This window comes from Penaeus chinensis, chromosome 12 (genome assembly GCF_019202785.1).
Source record: "Penaeus chinensis breed Huanghai No. 1 chromosome 12, ASM1920278v2, whole genome shotgun sequence".
NCBI classification, from domain to species: Eukaryota; Metazoa; Arthropoda; class Malacostraca; order Decapoda; family Penaeidae; genus Penaeus; species Penaeus chinensis.
In genome coordinates, this window is record NC_061830.1 from 4,304,288 (window position 1) to 4,323,142 (window position 18,855).

At 47.0% G+C, this 18,855-nt stretch overlaps 2 protein-coding genes across 8 annotated transcripts in view; both read left to right on the plus strand.

Annotated features, from left to right (window-relative positions):
* LOC125030880 (tetraspanin-1-like) overlaps window positions 1-18,855 on the plus strand; it is a 488,406-nt gene that overhangs the window by 421,515 nt on the left and 48,036 nt on the right. The window lies entirely within an intron of this gene.
* Window positions 1-18,855, plus strand: part of LOC125030875 (serine/threonine-protein kinase VRK1-like) — a 108,064-nt gene that overhangs the window by 84,712 nt on the left and 4,497 nt on the right. For 4 of the 7 annotated variants that reach the window (XM_047621198.1, XM_047621196.1, XM_047621197.1 and 1 more), the window contains 8 exons: window positions 14,870-15,126; window positions 15,250-15,602; window positions 15,714-15,942; window positions 16,068-16,247; window positions 16,368-16,555; window positions 17,427-17,533; window positions 17,711-17,989; window positions 18,186-18,463. In XM_047621198.1, coding sequence (XP_047477154.1) covers window positions 14,967-15,126; window positions 15,250-15,602; window positions 15,714-15,942; window positions 16,068-16,247; window positions 16,368-16,555; window positions 17,427-17,533; window positions 17,711-17,989; window positions 18,186-18,463 — 1,774 coding nt within the window. In that variant the 5' untranslated portion in view covers window positions 14,870-14,966. Of the gene's footprint in view, window positions 1-9,563; window positions 9,974-13,667; window positions 13,824-14,869; window positions 15,127-15,249; window positions 15,603-15,713; window positions 15,943-16,067; window positions 16,248-16,367; window positions 16,556-17,426; window positions 17,534-17,710; window positions 17,990-18,185; window positions 18,464-18,855 lie in introns of those variants that run through there. The other 3 variants (XM_047621193.1, XM_047621199.1, XM_047621194.1) reach the window with 2 other exon arrangements.

The following is an 18,855-nucleotide window of genomic DNA, read 5'->3' on the forward strand; positions in this document are numbered from 1 at the left end:
GCAGGCAGGCGTGGAAGCGGAGAAGGGGCACAGGCAGGCAGGCAGGTAGGGATGCGGGAAGGGCCACAGGCTGGCATGCAGGGATGCGGGGAAAGGGTGTAGGCAAGAAAAGAAGTAGGGAAAGGGCACAGACAAGCAGGCAAGGAAGTAGGGGAGGGACACAGACAAGCAGGCAAGGGAGCAGGGGAGGGGCGCAGACAAGCAGGCAAGGGAGCAGGGGAGGGGCGCAGACAAGCAGGCAAGGGAGCAGGGGAGGGGCGCAGACAAGCAGGCAAGGGAGCAGGGGAGGGGCGCAGACAAGCAGGCAAGGGGCGCAGACAAGCAGGCATGCAGGTGGGGCGCGCGACCTTCCCCATCTCCATCGTCTCCCACCTCGCGTTGGCTCGGAATTGGTGGCATCATCATCGATTGCAGTTGATAGGTTGCATGTGTTATGTAGCTTGGCGAAGGGAAGGGGGTAGGGGGGATAGGGTAGAGAGGGGCACTAGGGCAGGGCTCTTGGGTACGTTCGAATAAACGTTGATCGGCGACGGGTGTGTAGGTGCTTAACAAAGTTATGTAAGCTTCGGCGCAAGTATGGTGCAGTTGACTCGCTTGGCAAGGTCTCCGTGTGTGGGAGCTCGGATTGCCGCACGGGCCGAGGAGTCGCAAGAGTTTGGTGCTCTGCTGTCTGTCTTGTCTTTCATTGTATGGCAGACCCCTCTTTTCCGTCTCTTTATATTCGCATGTGTAAATTGGTATTATTTTTATCGTAGTTTAAAATAAAGATTATTTATAAAAAAGAAAAGAAAAAGATAATTCGGGAGGAATTACGCAAAGGCACCATTAAACGGTTGGGGTTCCGTCCTTCTTCCTATGTTTAGCTCCGAAATGTAGACCCTGAAGGTGTGTACAGTGTGGTAGCTTTGGCACCCGCATGCCTGAAGTACCGGGGGGGGGGGGGTTATTGTAGCCCTGTACTCGGCTGCGGGAAACGTGTTTGCGGAGTAAACTTTGGGTATACCTGTGGTACGAAACTTTTTTTTTTTTTTTGGGGGGGGGGGGTCGGGGGGGTTGTGCTTTGAGATGCCATTTTAAAATGTATTTTTATTTGTTGGTGTTCGTTGTGTGTAATGTATATGAATAGGTCAGGTTATTTTGTTCATCATACGTTTTGTTAATACGGTCTGCCATACGTGATTGCGTAGTTATATGGTTTTATTGATTTGAGCAGAATGTTGTTTTTTTTAACCTTTTATTAACGCTTTTTAATGGACGTTTGTGAATGAAATAAGTAAACGGCGCTTCGACATATCCTTGACCGAGTTGTAGTCTTGGACAAGGGTGGATTCAGTGGCGGTGCTTTCGTCTTGTGCTTTCAATTTTAGCCTCGCGTTTTTGGGAGGTGTTGGAAGGAGTGTTGGAAGGGCGCCAGTTGCCTACGTTGTTGGCATTGTGTTGGCTGTAGAGGCGAGCCTTCGGCGTGTGTTCTGGGGGGTCGGGGTGGGGTGTGTGGTGGAGGGTGGGAAGAAGGTGTGTGTGTGTCTGTGTCTGTGTCTGTCTGTGTGTGTCCGTCTGTAAGGTGTTATTTGTATGTGTTTGAGGATGCGTATGTTTGTGTATCTTTAGCATTTGTGTGTTGCTCGCGTCCTTATCGTCCGAATGTGTATTTTAAGTGCTCGAGAAACCTTGGCACCGAATTTCAGGGCTACGGTTTCCTCCTAACTAGAACCAGGAATTTCAAGTTAAGGCGATTGTTATATATATATATATATATATATATATATATTTTATTCATTTCTCCTTTTTTTATGTTTATGACTTCATTACAGTTACCGTTAGGGAGGGGAAGAAACGTTACTAGAATGCGTGTTGCTATTATTAACTATTTATTCTGACTCTTGTCGTTATCTCTGATGCCATCACGCGCTATCTTCATCGTCATGTTCACCACCACCACCATTGTCACAGTCATCACCATCACCGTCACCGTCACCGTCCTAGTCCTAGTCATCATCACCGTCATCATCTTCACCTCTATCATTACTCACCTCTTACGCAAAGTACAGCAACAGGGGATTCTTACTTCGGGCTGCAACCCATTGGCTATTGACTCTGCGTTTCCCAGTGTGAGTAGTGGGGAAAGTGAGGGAGGGGAGGGGGAGGGGAAGGGAGGGGAAGGGGAGGTGGCTGCATCTCTTCCTTCTGCGTTGTTAGCGTCGAGCTGCGGACGAGCTGCGGACGAGCTGCGGACGAGCGGTGCAACGAAGCTTCTCATTTTTTTTTTTTATGTAATTTCTTGGCGATGTTCTTCGTTTTGCTTTGTTTTCGTCTTTCTCGTTTTTTTTTTTTTTTTTTTTTTATCTTTTCGATACTTTTCTATCTTATTTTAAAAATATATATATTTATGCTACTTTTCTACTTCCCTTTTCTATTTTCCCCCTCTGGTCCGGCTTCTTCTTGATGCTCGATTTCCCCTTTCTTCTACTCCTCTTCCCCTTTTCTCATGATGATGATTATTGTACTACAACTACTTCTAACATCTTTTTTTCCCTCCTCTACCTGGGCCTCTGTTTCTTCCATCTTTTTTCCTTTATCATCTCTTCCTCCTCCTCTATCCACCTCTTCGTAATCAGTCATCATCGTCTGCCTCATTACATTCTTCTTCTTCCCCCTCCTCCTCCTCCTCATCATCATCATCATCATCATCATCATCATCATCATCATCATCATCATCATCATCTTTTTCTTCTTGTTCTTTTCCTTATTCCTCCCCATCCTCCTCCTCTTTCTCCTCTTCTTCCTCCTCTTCCTCCTTCTCTTCCTTCTCTTTCTCCTTCTTCCTCCTCTTCCTCCTCTTCCTCCTCTTTCTCCTTCTTCCTCCTCTTCCTCCTCTTCCTCCTTCCTCCTCTTCCTCCTCCTCCTCCTCCTCCTCCTCCTCCTCCTCCTCCTCCTCCTCCTCCTCCTCCGCGGTTGGCGTTACCAGGCTACCTCTCCGCTTACATAAAACAGCGAAGCGCCGCTCCCTCCATAATTGCATGTATGGGTGGCGCCGCTGTGCCGGGTACTCTGTGCCGGGGAATGCGTCCGTAGCTGTTGGCCTTTGTCTGTTTCTCCGTCCGTGTAGTTATCTATCTCTCTCTCTATCTACCGTCATCTGTCTGTCTATTTATCGCTGTCTTATCTATTTATCTCTCTCTCTCTCTATCTACCGTCATCTGTCTGTCTATTTATCGCTGTCTTATCTATTTATCTCTCTCTCTCTCTCTCTCTCTCTCTCTCTCTCTCTCTCTCTCTCTCTCTCTCTCTCTCTCTCTCTCTCTCTCTCTTTCTTTCTTTCTTTCCCTTTCTGTGTGGAGGAGGAGGAGGAGGTGGGCTTGGGGGTGGGGGGCAGAGGCTTGTGTATGTGGGTGTGGATGGAAAGAGGAGTCCTCGCCAAACCGGAACCAACCCTTTCGGATGTAGATAGGCGGGGTCATTCGTAGGTGAATCGGGGAATGGGGAGGGTTGGAGTGAGGATAGTGAGAGGGGATAGAGAGGGATAGAGGGAGGGAGGGGAGGGGAAAGGGGCAAGGGGCAAGGGGCAAGGGAGGATAGTGAGAGGGGATAGAGAGGGATAGAGGAGGTGGGAGGGAGGGGAGGGGAAAGGGGCAAGGGAGGATAGTGAGAGGGGATAGCGGGGGACAGAGGGAGGTTGGGAGAGAGGGTGGGGGAAAGAGGCAAGGGAGGCTAGTGAGAGAGTAAGAGGTGGAGGATGAGAAGAAGGTATGGGAGGAGGGGAGAGAGAGGACGAGAGGAAGAGAAAGGAAAAAGAGAGGCGAGGAATGGAAGGTACGAAAGGGGAAGACGAGTAGAGAGGAGAAAGGAAGCGAGGAAGGGGAAAGAGGAAGAGTGGAGGGAATGGGAGGCCGGGATAAGCGACAGGTAAAGCCAGTTTTGTTTCGGTATTTTCTTTTCTTCTCCTGCATTACGTCATCATCGAAATTAGATACATTGATGTTATGTAAAATAGTGGATTAGTGTTAAATGGGAGTTGTAAGGCCAGGTGTTATTAGGTTCAGTCTCGGTTTTAAATTACGAATAGGGCCTATCGTGTCTGCCTACAATACATCATTATTATATATTTTTTATTTTTTATTTTATTATTATTATTATTATTATTATTATTATTATTATTATCATTGCTGGTGTCATTATTATTACTAACCATCATTTACAATATGTAGTTAACAACACTTAGGAGTGTTATTATTGTTGTTCTTGCTGTTGATAATAATTCGGATTCAGTTCGTCCCGAGAACAGAAATACGAGAGCTAAAACCGGCGTGCGAATTCAGGAGAGACTCGTCCTTGTTAAAGTCGACAAACCCTTTGAGTTCCCCCCCCTCTCCCCTTCCCCTCTTGCCCCCCTTCCCCCCCTCAACACACATACACCTCCCACCAATAGTTCTGCCTGCACGTGACCTGGCTTCACGTGTTGCCCCTGTGTGTTTTTTTTTTTTTTTTTTGTGTGTGTTTGTCTGGCGTTCGTTTTGGGTACTCTCCATTTGCCTCGGCTCCCCCGCCCCCCCCTCACCCTTCTCTTTTCTCCCCCCACGCACTCCTTCCCCTCCTCTTTTCTCTCTCCTCACCCCCTCCTGCTCTTCTTTCTCCCCTCACCCACTCCTCCTGCTCTTCTTCTCCCCTCACCCCCTCTTCCTGCTCATCTTTCTCCCCTCACTCCCTCCTCCTGCTCTTCTTTCTCTTCCTCCTCCTCCTCCTCCTCCTCCTCCTCCTCCTCCTCCTCCTCCTCCTCTTCCTCCTCTTCCTCTTCCTCCCCCTCCTCCTCCTCCTGCCTCTTCCTCCTCTTTCTTCCCCCACCCCCTTTCCCTCCTCCACTTAACCCCCACCCCCTCTTCCCGTCAGTAGAACCGTACTGTTGCACGCCATTGCAATGCCGGGACCCCCCCCCCCCCCTTCCCCTCTTTCCTTGTGTACCCATAGCGTCTTTTCCCCCGCCGTTCCCGCTCCTGTTGGGCGCTTGGCCTTGGCTGTCGTGGGTGATGTGATAGATAGTGTGGCGGTGGTTTTGGTTGTGGTTGGTGCTGTAGTGATGGATGTGGTTCTTGGTGTGGTTGCTGGTGTAGTGATGGATGTGGTTCTTGGTGTGGTTGCTGTGGTTCTTGTAGTTGTGGTTGACGGTGTGGTGATGGTGGTTGTGGTTGCTGTTGGTTCCTGTAGTTGTGGTTAAGGGTGTGGTAGTTTTTGTTGTGGTTGGTGGTGTTTTTTTGGGTGAGTTGTCTAATGTATCCGAATTTTGTATGTTGGGTGCGTCAAGTGCCTCTCGCGATGCGTAACTCGGCGTTGGCTGCTGACAGGCTGAGTCTTTGTCTTTTAGTAGCTATTTTTATTTCGGATTGAGGTCGTCTGTTTTTTTTTTTTTTTTTATTATTATTTTTTTTTTTTTTTACTTTTCTGCATTATTCCTTTTCCCCAACTCCTTTTCCTCCTGTTCTCTCGCGTCTTTATCATTACCATCGTGTCGTCGTCGTCCTTCTCTTCCTCTTCTTCCCCTTCCCCTACCCCCTGTTCCCCTCCCCTTTCCCCCTCTTCACCCTTCCCCTCCCCCCTTCCTCTTTCCCCTCTGTCCCTTTCCCCACCTCCTACTACTTCCTCGTCCCGTGCCCTCGATAATACCCGCCATTCACATCCTTCCTGAGCCCCCTCTTCATGTATATATAAAAAACAAAATCTTCGCCCCCCCCCCCCCCTTCTGGACCGCTTCGGATAGGGGTACAGGGGGTAGGGGTAGGGGTAGGGGTAGGGGTAGGGGTAGAAGTCGATATGATGCCGAGGAGAGAGGACGAGCGTGAGGGATGAAAGGAGCTTGTTGTCTAAGTCAGAAGTATGTGCAGTTTTTATTTAAGCGTGTAGATGAGGGAGGGGGAGATGGAGAAAAAGGGTGAGAGAGGGGGAGAGATGGGGGGGGGGAGAGAGTGGGAAGGACGGAGGGTGAGAGGGAGAAAGAAAGAGAGGAAGAGAGAGAAAGAGAGAGGTGAGAGAGGGGGAGAGGGACCCCCGGCGTATGAGTCTGCTTGTTAAGTTGAGTTGGGGAGGGGGTGTGGGGTGGGGGGAAGGCGCAGGTGGGCGGGCGTTAATGGGTTGGGAGAGGGCGAGGGGGTAGGGGATGTGGGAGGGAGAGGGGGAGGAGGCGTGACTGAAACGTACCCTAAAACTCCCCAAGGTTAATCGTGAATTTGTGCTTGAATTTATGATGGTATTTCTGATACGAGTAGGTTTCTTTATTCCGGTTTGTTTGGAATGGAGGATTCTGTTGAGATGGGATGTTTTATTCGTTGTCTTTGTGATTACTATTTTTTTCCCGGTGCCGTAATTGTCTATTGTTTTCTGTCTATTTTTTATTTTTTCTTGGGAGAGAGAGGAGGCGGGAGTGAGTTATTCCTTGTGTCTTTGCGTCGCCCCCCCCCCCCCCTGTCTCTCTCCATCTCTTCCCTTCCCACCTCTGACCCCCCCCCCCCCCCCCCCGTCATCTCCTCCCCGCTAACTGCGTAGAACAACGAAGACAGAGAAAAGGGGAGGGGGGGGGGCATGGGGAGACGGGGGATGTTAGAGAAGATGTTGGGGGGAGACGAGGGGAGAGAAGAGGGTAGGGGGAGGGGGGAGAGGAAGATAGAGAAGAGAGGGAGAAGGTAGGGGGAGAGGAGGGTAGAGAAGAGGGCAGGGGTGAGGGGGAAGAAGTGGGTAGGGGGGAGGGGGAGAGGAGGTTACAGGTGGGTCCGTGCAGGTGCGAATGCACATGCCCAAATTTTAGGTTCTCTTTTTGTGCGCGGACGGTTGCCTTTGCCGTTGCCATTGTCACTGTCACTGTCATTGCCATATTGCCATTGCCGTTCACTCGTCCGTTTCAGTGTGGTGGCTCTTATCATCATCATTACTGTTATTATTAATATTATTATTATTGTTATTGTTGTTATCACTTCCCACATCCAGAAAAGTATTGCACCATATTTTCACTATCTTCTTCTTATGGAAGGTGTTTTCGAGCGGTAGTCTCGTGGTTGACCAACAAGCTCGGGGGATGTGGTGCTAAGGGACTGCGATAAAGAGGGCTGTTGTCGGGTACTACGTAGTACATATGTTAATTAACCTCGAAGTACGTGTTATGCGTGAGGCCGAAGCTGTATTTATGCCCCGATAAAGTGCGTTCCATTGAATCGAATACTATAAAGGGTTGTGTTTTTCTTTTCGTTTTTTTTTTTTTTTTTTTTTGTAATTTGTCACTTCCGGAGAATGGTCTCACAAAGGACAGTCTATGGTGCAGGAGTTGCAGAGGGAAGGGGGGGGGTAGGGGGGGAGGAATGGTTGCTAGGCGCGCCTTCTCGCATGCCATGGGAAACATATTTAAGTTCGATCATCTAAATGTCAGTAGAACACTCTCCCCCCCCTCCTCCCCCGCTCGATAGATGTTTTCGAAGGTCTGTTTTTATCGTCATGGCAATCTCTTCTACTTTCGTGTCATTCGGTGTATTGTTTGGATGGTTTTTTTTACACTGGGCTAATGAATGTAGTATTTAGTTTTTTTATTGTGGCCATAACCTTATCCAAGAAAGGGAGCAGTGACGCCCCATGCTACAGCTTATGCCCTTATAAGGAAAGAGGTCCATGTGGTTATGTAACTGATCGCGGGCCAAGGTTACGTAAGCGTTGGGATAGTCACGTGACGAGGCGAGGGGGGAAGGAGGGGGAGGAGGAGCGACGGGGGTGGAGGCGCGTCTTGAGAAAGCGGTGCAGCGTTGGGGGAATAGTTGCTTTCACCCCCTTCCCTCTTTTCTCGCTCGCGTACCTTGGGGTCGTTTGGGCTTCGAGAGAATCGATATGTCCCCCCCCCCCCTCTTCTTCAATATTTGTGTCGAATGTGTGTGGTTTTGAGACCTGTCGCCTGTATTTCTTGGTTTGTTAGTACTGTGTCCTGGTAGTGCGTATGCTGCTGTGTGTTCATTCTTGCTTTGAATTTCCTTGTTTTATTTAATGTGTGGCCGCATATCTTCATTTTCCTCTCATTTATTGTTCTTACCACACGTGTAACTCCGGCAACAAAGATATTATTACTTTTTTTTTCTGAGAGAGAGAGAGAGAGAGAGAGAGAGAGAGAGAGAGAGAGAGAGAGAGAGAGAGAGAGAGAGAGAGAGAGAGAGAGAGAGAGAGAAGCTTGCCAAGCTGTCGGTGTCCAAATGTATCCATCGGTTCCGCCCGTCCCCCCCCCCCCCACCCCATGCCTCCCTCGTCCTCCCTGCATGTATGGTGTGCTTGTGCGTCGGCGTCCTGCAACCTTGACCAATAGCAGTACCTCCGTAGCAACTGCGTAGCGTCTGGACCCCCGCCCCTCTCCCTCCCTCCCTCCCCTATTCCCCATTCCTCTACCCTACTCTCCCTCCCTCCCCCCTCCCTCCCTTTAGCTTCCTGCCATTCCTCCCTGTGTTCCAGCTCTGCCTTCTCCCTCGATCCCTCCGTCCCTCCCTCACGCCTCGGGTGTTGCATAACTAAGGAAGGTTGAACTCGTGATTGTAAGGATAAGGGAAAGGGGTAATAAGAATCATGTGCTCGGGACCAAGTGTCAATAGTTCACATCATCATCATTATTATTGTTATTTTTATATATTTTCTTAACTCTACTAAACTTCAGCGAGGAAAGGTAATTGCAAAGGTTAAGAACGCGTTGTTGATGTGTTGCGTGTCACACGAGGGTTGATGGGCCAAATGGGGCGAGCTGGAGGTCACCGGGTCTGTCATGGTGCGTAGAGGAGCTCGGCCGAAACGCGGCGTCAGCGTCAGTCACGGCGAAGGCAGTCGGTCCCCCCTTCCTTAATTTCCTCCCTCTTCTCTCCTCTCTCTTTTGTCTTCGGTCTTCTCTCCTTCGCGCGTGCTTTGTGTCTCGCTTTCCTCACATAGGTCGGAGACTTCAGTTTTCTGAAGTCGAGGAGGATTTTTTTTCTTGCTCTCTCTGTTTGGGGAAGGAGGAAGTGTTTTTTCTTGTTTCTTTTCTTTTCCCGTTGCTTGCGTAACAATACACGCCGAGGGGGGATGGGTCCCTCATACCTCACATCCCCCCTCTTTCCGACCCCCTCTCCTTGCTATACATAACTGCACCCCCCCCCCCACCCCACGCAACCTGCTTAGCAGCCATTCTGGTCCTTATGAAAAACGATGCGATGCGGCCGCTGCAGGTTACGTAAGCGCGCCGTCGGATTCGCCGTCGCCGCCAACCGGATGAGCGCGGGCGGCCGATGCTGCTTGAACGCCGCGTATCCGCGAAACGCTGATGGCCTGGCCGCCGGCGCGGATCGGGCGCAAACGACCCCTGCGGTAACGAGGGGAGGCGGCGCGGGAGTGCATTACGGCGCCGGTAAGTGCGAGAATCCCGCGCGACGGGTATCCCGGCAACATTATTGCTATGGTGTGGCACTCCCCGGTGAGTAGAGCCTTCCCGGCTCCTCCCTCCCTCCCCCCGGTCCTCCCCTGCCTCCCGCCTCCCGCCTCCCGGAGCGAGGAGTCAAAAGCCCTTCGCTCTCGCCCGCCGCTCGCTAGTAGACTGGAGGCTCTCGCTCGGCAGTGTGGGCTCGCTGGTTCGTCTGGCGCACCGTGTCTGAGCGCTCGCCGACCCTGACGTGTGACTTCATCGCTGTCCAAGCCGTGCGGAGGCGACTGACTGCCCGCTCACGGCCGTTTCTTGGTGTGGATTTTTGCTAAGGAGTATTGTTAGTAGTGTGTGCGAACTGGTTACGCTCGGAAGAAGGAAGACAACAGATAAACTTTTTATATTGAAGTAAAGGAATAGAGAGACTGGCTGAGAATCGTGTGTTCCGATGAGAGATCGCTGTCGCATCGAGGTGATGAGAAGGCTGCTCGAGCCTGGGATGTGGGATGTGCTGCCCTCAGGCAGGGAACCGATTCTGGGAAAGACATGGCCGACCGTGAGGAGGACCTGCACTGAGACGTAAGTTGGAAGCTTTTCGCTCTCGTGGTCGAAGCGAATATTTCCTTTTTTTTTTTAGTCTTCTCTCTCCTTGGAATTATTAGTGGTACTGTTATTTTTATTTAGTATTTTGTTCTTATTTTATCAAAGCAAAGATGCACTTGCGGGCTGTTGACTGTGAGGTGAATACAGCGTGTCCGAATAACGCGCTTGTATTTCAGATACTTATTGCTACCAACCCGTTAGTCTGTCACCATTCATTCCCAACCTGCCACGTGCATCTCTTACCTCTTGCAAGGCAAATATTCAGTGGTTTCATCACCCCCTTCAACACCGGGGACCGAGGAATGCGAAAGGAAGCGCCGTTCTGATACCTTTCTCCTAACCCTTTTTCCGTAGCCTTTTTTCCGCACCTCTCTTGTACCCTTTCTCGCATTTCTTCTCCTCTTTCTCGCACCTCTTCCGTCCCCTTTTCATTCCTCTCTGATCGTTCACCTGCTGTAGCGGGGTGAGCCTGCGGTGGGGCGCTGGAAGGGGTTTTGTATATCAGTCTACGTGCTGGCTTCAAGGTCCTCCAGGGGGGGGAGGGGGGTGTCTATCAGGTGGGAAATCCGGTATGTTGAAGTCCGTCTGTGCGGTGAGGGGTTGATCGGCGCCGTCGTTGTTGAAGAGGTTGTGAATTTGTTGTTAAACTGGTCTCTCGATGTGAACGACATGGTTCTGTGGGTGGGTGGATTTTTGTCTGTTTTGTGGTATTGTTATTTTTTTTTTTTTGTGATGATGGTATTGGTTATTGGTGCGGTTTTTATTATTATTTTATTTGAATTTAATTTTATTACTAGTATTGTTTTGAATTTCCATTTTGGGTTTTTATCTGGAGAATGTTTTCGTGATGTACTATGAATAATGTTATTATTATTGTTATTTTTATATTATTATTATTATTATTATTATTATTATTATTATTATTATTATTATTATGAATGGTATCATCATCACCATCATCATCGTCGTATTCGTCGTTGCTTTGGTCATTATCATTTTTATCATCATCAAGATGACCGTCTTCATTATTATAAGTATCGTTGTAAATGAGTTTGTTATTGCCAATTTAATTGTCATTATTATGGATAACGTTAATACATTTGTACAATGAAAATAGTAATAACAGGAAAGCTGTTGTACTCTGTGGGTGTGGGTATGTATGCAAGCGATGGATGGATGGATGGGTAGATGGATGCAGGAGAATCGGCGGTGCAGTATCCACGGCTGCTACAGCAGAAGAATGGATAGGCACACAAACGCCAGGATAGTGCAGTAGGTCCTAACACTTGCACTAAAATAACATTCGGGTAGCAAAACTTTTAAACAGCTTTTTTTTTTCCTTCCTCTCGGGACTAGTTTGCTGAATACCAAATAAGGCCGCCTGAACGTTGCACAGAGACATAACTTACTGAACACTGCATAGGTCATTTTACTAATGGCTGTGGGTTATGTACAGTATATCCTCATTAAGTTTTTTACTTGGTAATTCTGTCGGTATACGTTATCAGTTGCTGTGGATATATTATATAATCTCATAAAAATGGAGGAGTTCGACTGGTGACCTCAAATTAAATACGATAGAGATGGGAGCTGTTTTTTTAAGCTACATGTATCCTTTTATGTGCTTGTGTCGTGCTTATTCGGTTCTCTGAAGGCGGTTGTTGTCGATCTCTCCATGGATAAGTGCCGCTTCCCAGGTTTCATTATCCATGCGTCTGTTGTGGTGGATAAGGCAATTATGTTAATATTTGTTTGACCCGTATCCCTAATGGGCGTTGTCTTGAGAAGCAGAATCCGGCGCTACTTGAGATCTTAGAGTCGCGTTCCCCGAAGTACAAAGCCGTATTAGGTTCAAGTTCAGTGCGACCGAGGCGACCGAGGCGAGCCCACTTTGATAAACGAGAGGAGGCCTTGAGGCAGCGTTGCCAGGCTGGTGGACAAACCAAAGGCAATCTTGACTTGTTCTTAGTTTCTGTAGGTGGAACGCTAGGGGCGTCTTGTTCTTCCCATAACGTGAAAGTCATTTTTTTTTTTTTTTGCGTTGAATAGGGACGCAAATTTCTTTATCTGAGTTCACTGTGGCATGTTAAACGTGGATTTATTCGGAAGGTCAGGGTGCGTCGCTACTGTTGGTGATGACCCTCACTTGTTGTCTTCTAGGATACCCTGCTAAGCTTCCTGGCTTGTGCTCTAAAGAATATCTGGATATCCGGACAATAATGCACCGGCAGTTGCATGTTTTAATGACCAGGAAAAGTTTATTGAACTGCGCTACCTGGCTATCGCAGGGGATTTATTGCCTCGTATCATGAAAATTTCGAAAATATAGATATCTTTCTGAATAGAATTACATGTCTTCCAATAAGATATTAACACAAAAGTTTGCTCATGCTTAGGTTTCAGCTTCAAAAAAATTGTTCCTATATCTAGGATATTAAGTCCGGGTATAGGATGAAGAGAAAAGGTTGTAGATATGTGGAAAATATAACTCGGAACATTGGGCAGTGTGGATATCCCCGACCTTGAGACAAACCTATCAATTATACTGAACTTCTTGGTAGCAAATTAGGTTCAAACTGCACTTGGAATCAGTGATGAACTTCATGGAAGGGGGTGCGCTTTCGAAATAAGGAGTCGCTTCCAGTAGCATGGCAGACGGGGAAACTCGCACAAAGTCCGTTTCCTAGATCATTTCTTTAGGGGATAAACCACTATCTTCCACAGTGAGGCTTGAAGGAAGGACATTATTGTGGAATGTGTAATGTGAACCGTATCATTCGTTCGGGTCTTGTTATTGGAAAGCTAATGGGGAGAAACTATGAACCTAGTCAGTAAGATGATCTAGCGAAATTTGCACGAAAGTTCGACCCTTCATGTATCGCCGGTGGTCCTCATAAACCTATATTGTGACACACACACACACACACACACACACACACACACACACACACACACACACACACACACACACACACACACACACACACACACACACACACACACACACACACATATGCATGTATGTATATGCATGTATGTATGTTTATATATATTGTGTGTGTGTGTGTGTGCGTGCGTATGTGCGTGTGCGTGTGCGTGTGTGCGCGCTTGCGTGTTTGTGGGATACATCTCTAACGATTAGTTCATGATAGAATCATGTTTCAAAACTTTTTTAATGCTGTCAATTTAAAACCATTGTGTTTTGTTTTGCCCAAAATTGCTCCATGGTTGCAATGGCGTGCAATATGGCTCATGACATCATGTTGCGGAAGGCAAAATGTTCATGCTTGAACTTGTAGAAATTGTTCACTTAAGAATGCTATATATGCACCTGAATGTTCGCATGTCGCATAGCGGCGTTCGGTTTGAACACGTAAACATTCCACATCACCATGGACTAAGGTAGAGCGGTACCTGCATTATTTCGCCGCAGCGCCAGCTGTAATAATCGCCAAATAACCGGAAAACGTAAATGAAAAAAATTCCGATATTACGTGTATAATCCCAAACGGTTAATCAGTACCCTTTCTTCATGCAAAGTAGACTCGCCCTCCCCCTCCCTCCGTCCCTCTCCCCCCCTTTCCCCCCTCCCCCCTCCGGGCGCCCCGAGCGGAGTCCGAAGCCGCGGCCGAGGCGAGGGCTCGGGACGCGGCGGGCGGGGGCGGGGCGTGCGCAACGCGATGCTCGGTCGTTCCCGCCATTGTCGCGCTGGAGAGGCGGAGGGAGCGAGGCAGCGGGCCACAGGGAGACGCTTTTTCGAGATGAGGCGGTTACTCCACGTGATGTAGGAGCTCGCGTTTGGCTTCCTTTTATTTTTTAAGTTGAGGTGAGGCAGTAGTTTTTGGTTTTTCTTTTTCGGGAGAGGACTGGGAGGGCTGAGCGGTCGCGTTTGGGTCGGGAGGAATGTGGAGGATTTTTGTTGTTCCTCGGCGGGCGGCGGAGGCGAGACGTGCGTGGACTCGGAGGTCGTGGGCTCGGGCTGGGCGCCGTTTGGGGCCTCGCGGGGCCGTTGGGGAGGTGGGCGAGAGGAGCTGCCCTGGTATTTTGGGGGTCGGAGGCGAGTGGAAGCGGGGGAACGCGAGCAAAATGGCGAAATAAGCGCGGCGACTCGGGCGGTCTTGGAAGGAAAATTCGGGGGAGAAAAGCGATCAGATGATGCGCTGTTGCCACGTCTCCGGGAGAAGCGTTCGGTCGTATTTGGCGGATGGTTCTGCCTATTTCGGCCTTATTTTGGGGGTTCGAGTATTCTTATATTTGCAAGGCGAGTTGTTATGGATGTCTTTTTAAGGTTTAGGTTGAGGTTTGGGGAATAAGGCAACTTCGAGAGGGTTTCTTAGGTGAATGGGTGGATAGGCCTATGCAATTTATCCTGAGGTATTCGTTTTTAGTTTTGCACAATGTGGTCTGGTTATTGTGTGGAAGTCCTAGAGAGGTCTGTGGAAGGGGCTTTGTAAAATTCAGTGGTAATCGTATTGTTATCAGTACAATACTTCTTATCAGGAAGTTACCTCAGACCTCTTTATCAGGCTAAGACAGTGTCATCTGTTTGGTTGAAAGACTCAGAATGGTCACAGTTTTAAGGAAATATTGCTTAATGATTTCCCTAATACCAAGGAAAACATATTTCTCCCTGTAAGATTGATTTAACTGAGGGAAAGTTTTATGTTCAAGATTGTGAATTTTATTTAAACATCTTATCTATGACTAATTATTATACCTTATTCTGTATGTCTCAGTGGAGGTGATATCAAGTTGTTGTTTTTTATTGATTGGAGCTAAGCTGTGAATTTAACAAAATAGAAAAAAAAGCTGTCTTGCAAGACTTCGTAAGATATTTTTCAGTACTGACTTGTCTTTCTCTTTTCTTTGCAGGATTTTGAGAGAGCAAGTGAGAGATTTGGTGCTATTAGGGGAGAATAAGTGAAGGGAAACACATTTGTTCTAAACCAAACCTGCCAACTAGACGGACATGGCTCCCCGCAGAGGAGCAACCGCAAACAAGGGAGGCTCGAAGGCTGCTCCCAAGAAGCGTGTGGCAGCAAACGGTTTCAAGCTGCCCGACCCCATTGCCCCTGGGGTCGTTGTAACAGACATTGCCAAGAAGAACTGGAGAATTGGTAATAGTATTGGTGAGTAGACAAGTGTTATTTCCCTCTGTAGGTGTTGATTGGTTTACTTGAATTACCATTCTTTTTGGTATTATCCTGTGTAGGATCTTCAGTGTTAACATCCGTGAATGGGTTTTCTTGCAGGTGTGGGCGGCTTTGGAGAGATCTACTTGGCTTCCAATGAGATTGACAGACCTGTAGATGATTCAGCCGACTATGTCATCAAGGTGGAGCCTCACAGCAATGGCCCGCTCTTTGCGGAGATGCACTGCTACATGCGTGTAGCCAAGCCAGAGCACATCGAGACCTGGAAGAAGGAGAAGAAGCTGAAGCGCTTGGGCATGCCAAAGTACCTGGGATCAGGCTCGTTTGAATACAATGGCCAGAAGTACAGATTCATGGTCATGGAGAGATTTGGCATGGACTTGCAGAAGATCCTAGAGAGACATAGCAAGAGATTCTCTTTCAAGACTGTCTTTCAAGTGGGCATTCAAATTGTGAGTAGTAGACTCAGTCAAGGTAGTACAAGTGTATATTTAATGTACATGTTTGTATTTGCATCTTTGATTAATGGCAAATGATTATTGTTGAATCTTCTTATTTTCTAGTTGGATGTGCTGGAATATATCCATAGCAAGGAGTACATCCATGCTGACATCAAGGCCTCCAACCTGCTGATTGGACACCAGCCGGGCACTGAACACCAGGTATTCCTTGTTGACTTTGGCCTGGCCTGTCGTTATGCCAACGATGGGAAGCACAAAGAATACAAGTTTGATCAGAGGAAAGCCCATGATGGCACCATAGAATTTACATCACGGGATGCCCACATTGGTGGTAAGTAGACAGTGTGAAGACCCTTGACATGACAAGCTCATTTCAATGAAAGGGATGAAAATTTTCTATTACAGTAATATGTTGTTGAATGTTGATATTGATATTTGGAATTATCCTTGTTGCAGCTCACTCTCGACGAGGAGACCTAGAGATCCTTGGCTACAACATGACACAGTGGCTTTGTTCACGACTACCCTGGGAAGATAAGTTACAGGATTGCAATTATGTAGCTAATCAGAAGAGAGGCTACATGGATAAATTAGATACATTTATGTCGCAGTGTTTCCCAGAAACCCAACCTCCAGGTAAGGAAAGAGAAAAATAATTGGCATAATAGACTTCTTTTGGATTAAGAGTTAATTATTACTGAAATCTTGTTATATGTTTAAGTTAAGCCTAATTTTTTTCTTGTCTCTCATCTCTAGGTCTGAAAGAGTTCTTAGAATATGTGGTCAACCTGGCTTTTGACGAGAAGCCTGACTACGAGAAGTGCCGGAACATCCTCCGCGAGGGTTTGAAGGCTAAGGGCTACCGGGATGACGGGAAGCTGGTGTTTATGTCAGCAACACCAGTGCCAGTGTCACGTAAACCCAAGTCGCGTCTCGACCGTAAGGTAAGAAAGCGAGATAGTACACAAGTGGAAGATGAAGAAGAGCAGGAGGATGAGGAAGAACTGTCAGAAAAGAAGCCCAAGAGAAGTGGTGCTAAGAGAGCTAGAGGTGCTAGTAAGAGGGGTAGAGGTGCTTCTAGCCGCAGTGGCAGTAGCACGAGGGAGTCATCCCCTGTGTCAGAGAAAGAGAACACGAGTAAGAAAGCCAACGTTCGCGTTGGAGCACGGGGCAGGGGTAGGAGTGGGTCTAGGGGAAGGGGCAGGGGAACTGCTGTAGATGTTCCTGATACCTCAAAGTATGCAGGCATTAGCAACCCTACCCCTCAGATGCTTGCCCTTATGAATAAGAAGCGTTAAATACATTCCAGAAGTGCCTGATTATGGTGGTGATACCATGGTGCCAATTTATTATTTTTACTAAGGTAAATTTTGGCTAGTGAAGTAACCTGGAAACCAGAAATCGTGTTCAGTCATTATGTTATTTTTATACACTCCATTCTCATGTTGTAATTGCATCCATTTCCTTACTTAGCAGTATCTTGTATTGCAATACATTACTAGAAACGCTTTGTTTAGTTACTTTGTATGTCCAGGTCAAGAAACTGAGATTGGTGTAGAGATGATGATCAATAAAGGAATTTCGAGAACTTGGTATTTCTTCTGCATCCTTAGACAGCAAAGATTTTCATGGGTGTTGGCTTTTTTTCTGAATTTTTTGTGTAATTATTTTCTTTTTGGTTATTTGTGTGTGTGTGTGTTTTGTACTGTGTTCATTGAGCTATATGATTGAAGTCAAATATTGTCTATTGCTGATGTGTTGCATGCATGACATTCCTAGAAATTGCTAACCCCCATGGAAATTTTTGATTTCTAGAAAACCACAAAGCGGCGTTCAGAAGAGGAGGAAAATATATCGGACTTTACTCCCAAGAAGATGATGAGGGCATCTAATATCTCTCCATGTAGGCCAAGGAATAAGAGGTATGCAAAACTCCAACTTAGATTCTTTGTGTCAATTTCGGTAATTGGACTTGCAAACTGAGAGTGAATATAGTGATTGGCTTTAAGGAAAAAGGAAATAAACTCCTTTAGAATTAATATCTTACTAGTTACTTGTTTCTGATTTTTTTTTTAACTGATTTATCTCTCTCCTCCTAGGGTTAATACAAGAACCTGCCCCAGAAATTCCTTAATAGGTATCAGTCTGAGCAAGCCCAATCAGCCAGAGTTTGCCTACATAGACCCTGAAGACGTTATGATTGAGAAGGAAAATCAAAAGATGGCTGAACGCAAAATGAAGCAGAGACCCAAGAGACTAGGCATTGTTCGGGACACATCCCTTGACAATCCTACCCCACAGATGATTGAAATCATGAACAAGATCAGAGAGAAGTCAGCATCTCCACCAGTTTGCCAAAAACGTCATAGGCACAATAGGTGAGTTGTTTTTTTAATCATCAAATTAGGTTAAAGGAAGTGTAAAAGTTGCACATATCTTGCTTGTTTGATTATACTTTCATGGCATTCTTTTTTTTTTCTTCTATTCTCTATTCTTTTCCTTGTTTTCCCTTTCATATAGCTTACAATCTTGCTACATTTTGGGCAAAGGGGTTAATTCATTTTACCTTTACAGCAACTGCTATAGCAACAGAAGCAGCCCCACAGGGGAAGAGCCCCCATCACAGTTCACTCCAGAGATGGAAGCTGTGATGCGGAGACGTGCTGAGCGCCTGTCATCCACCTCAGACTGCGAAACCTATTGTTATTCTAGTTCCTTATCAGATGTTGGCTCACCACAAATGTTTGATTCCTCGGAGAATGAGGACTCAAACGATGCCACCATCTATTACTCTCCAACGGCCCCCTCTCCCCCCTATATGGCTCCTCAAAATAATAATACAGTTAAAAAGGGTAAGTGTCGCCTCTTGAACAAGAGCTGGTAGACAGTGTCATTCTTGTATTTTATTTTTTCCAACTTTTTCTTCCTTTCTCCTCCTATTAGTGGATAAGTTTGTCTTTTATTGATGTTTTGGTGGTTTTTACAAATTAGGTAAGTTGTTTGTGGTAATCCTTGAAGGACGGTGTAAACAGGGCATCAGTCCATGTTCATTGGTTTGTCTTACCATTATCTACTGTTTAGTAGTACCTTTTTACCCATGGGTTATATTTAAGGCATCTGACACTGACACAAACAAAGAGTGATCAGGTTGTTGGTAAATTCAACATGACATGGATAATTCAATGCCATTATGACTTAATAGTATTGAGTTCTCTGTATTATGTTGTTTTTCTGCCCTGTTCCG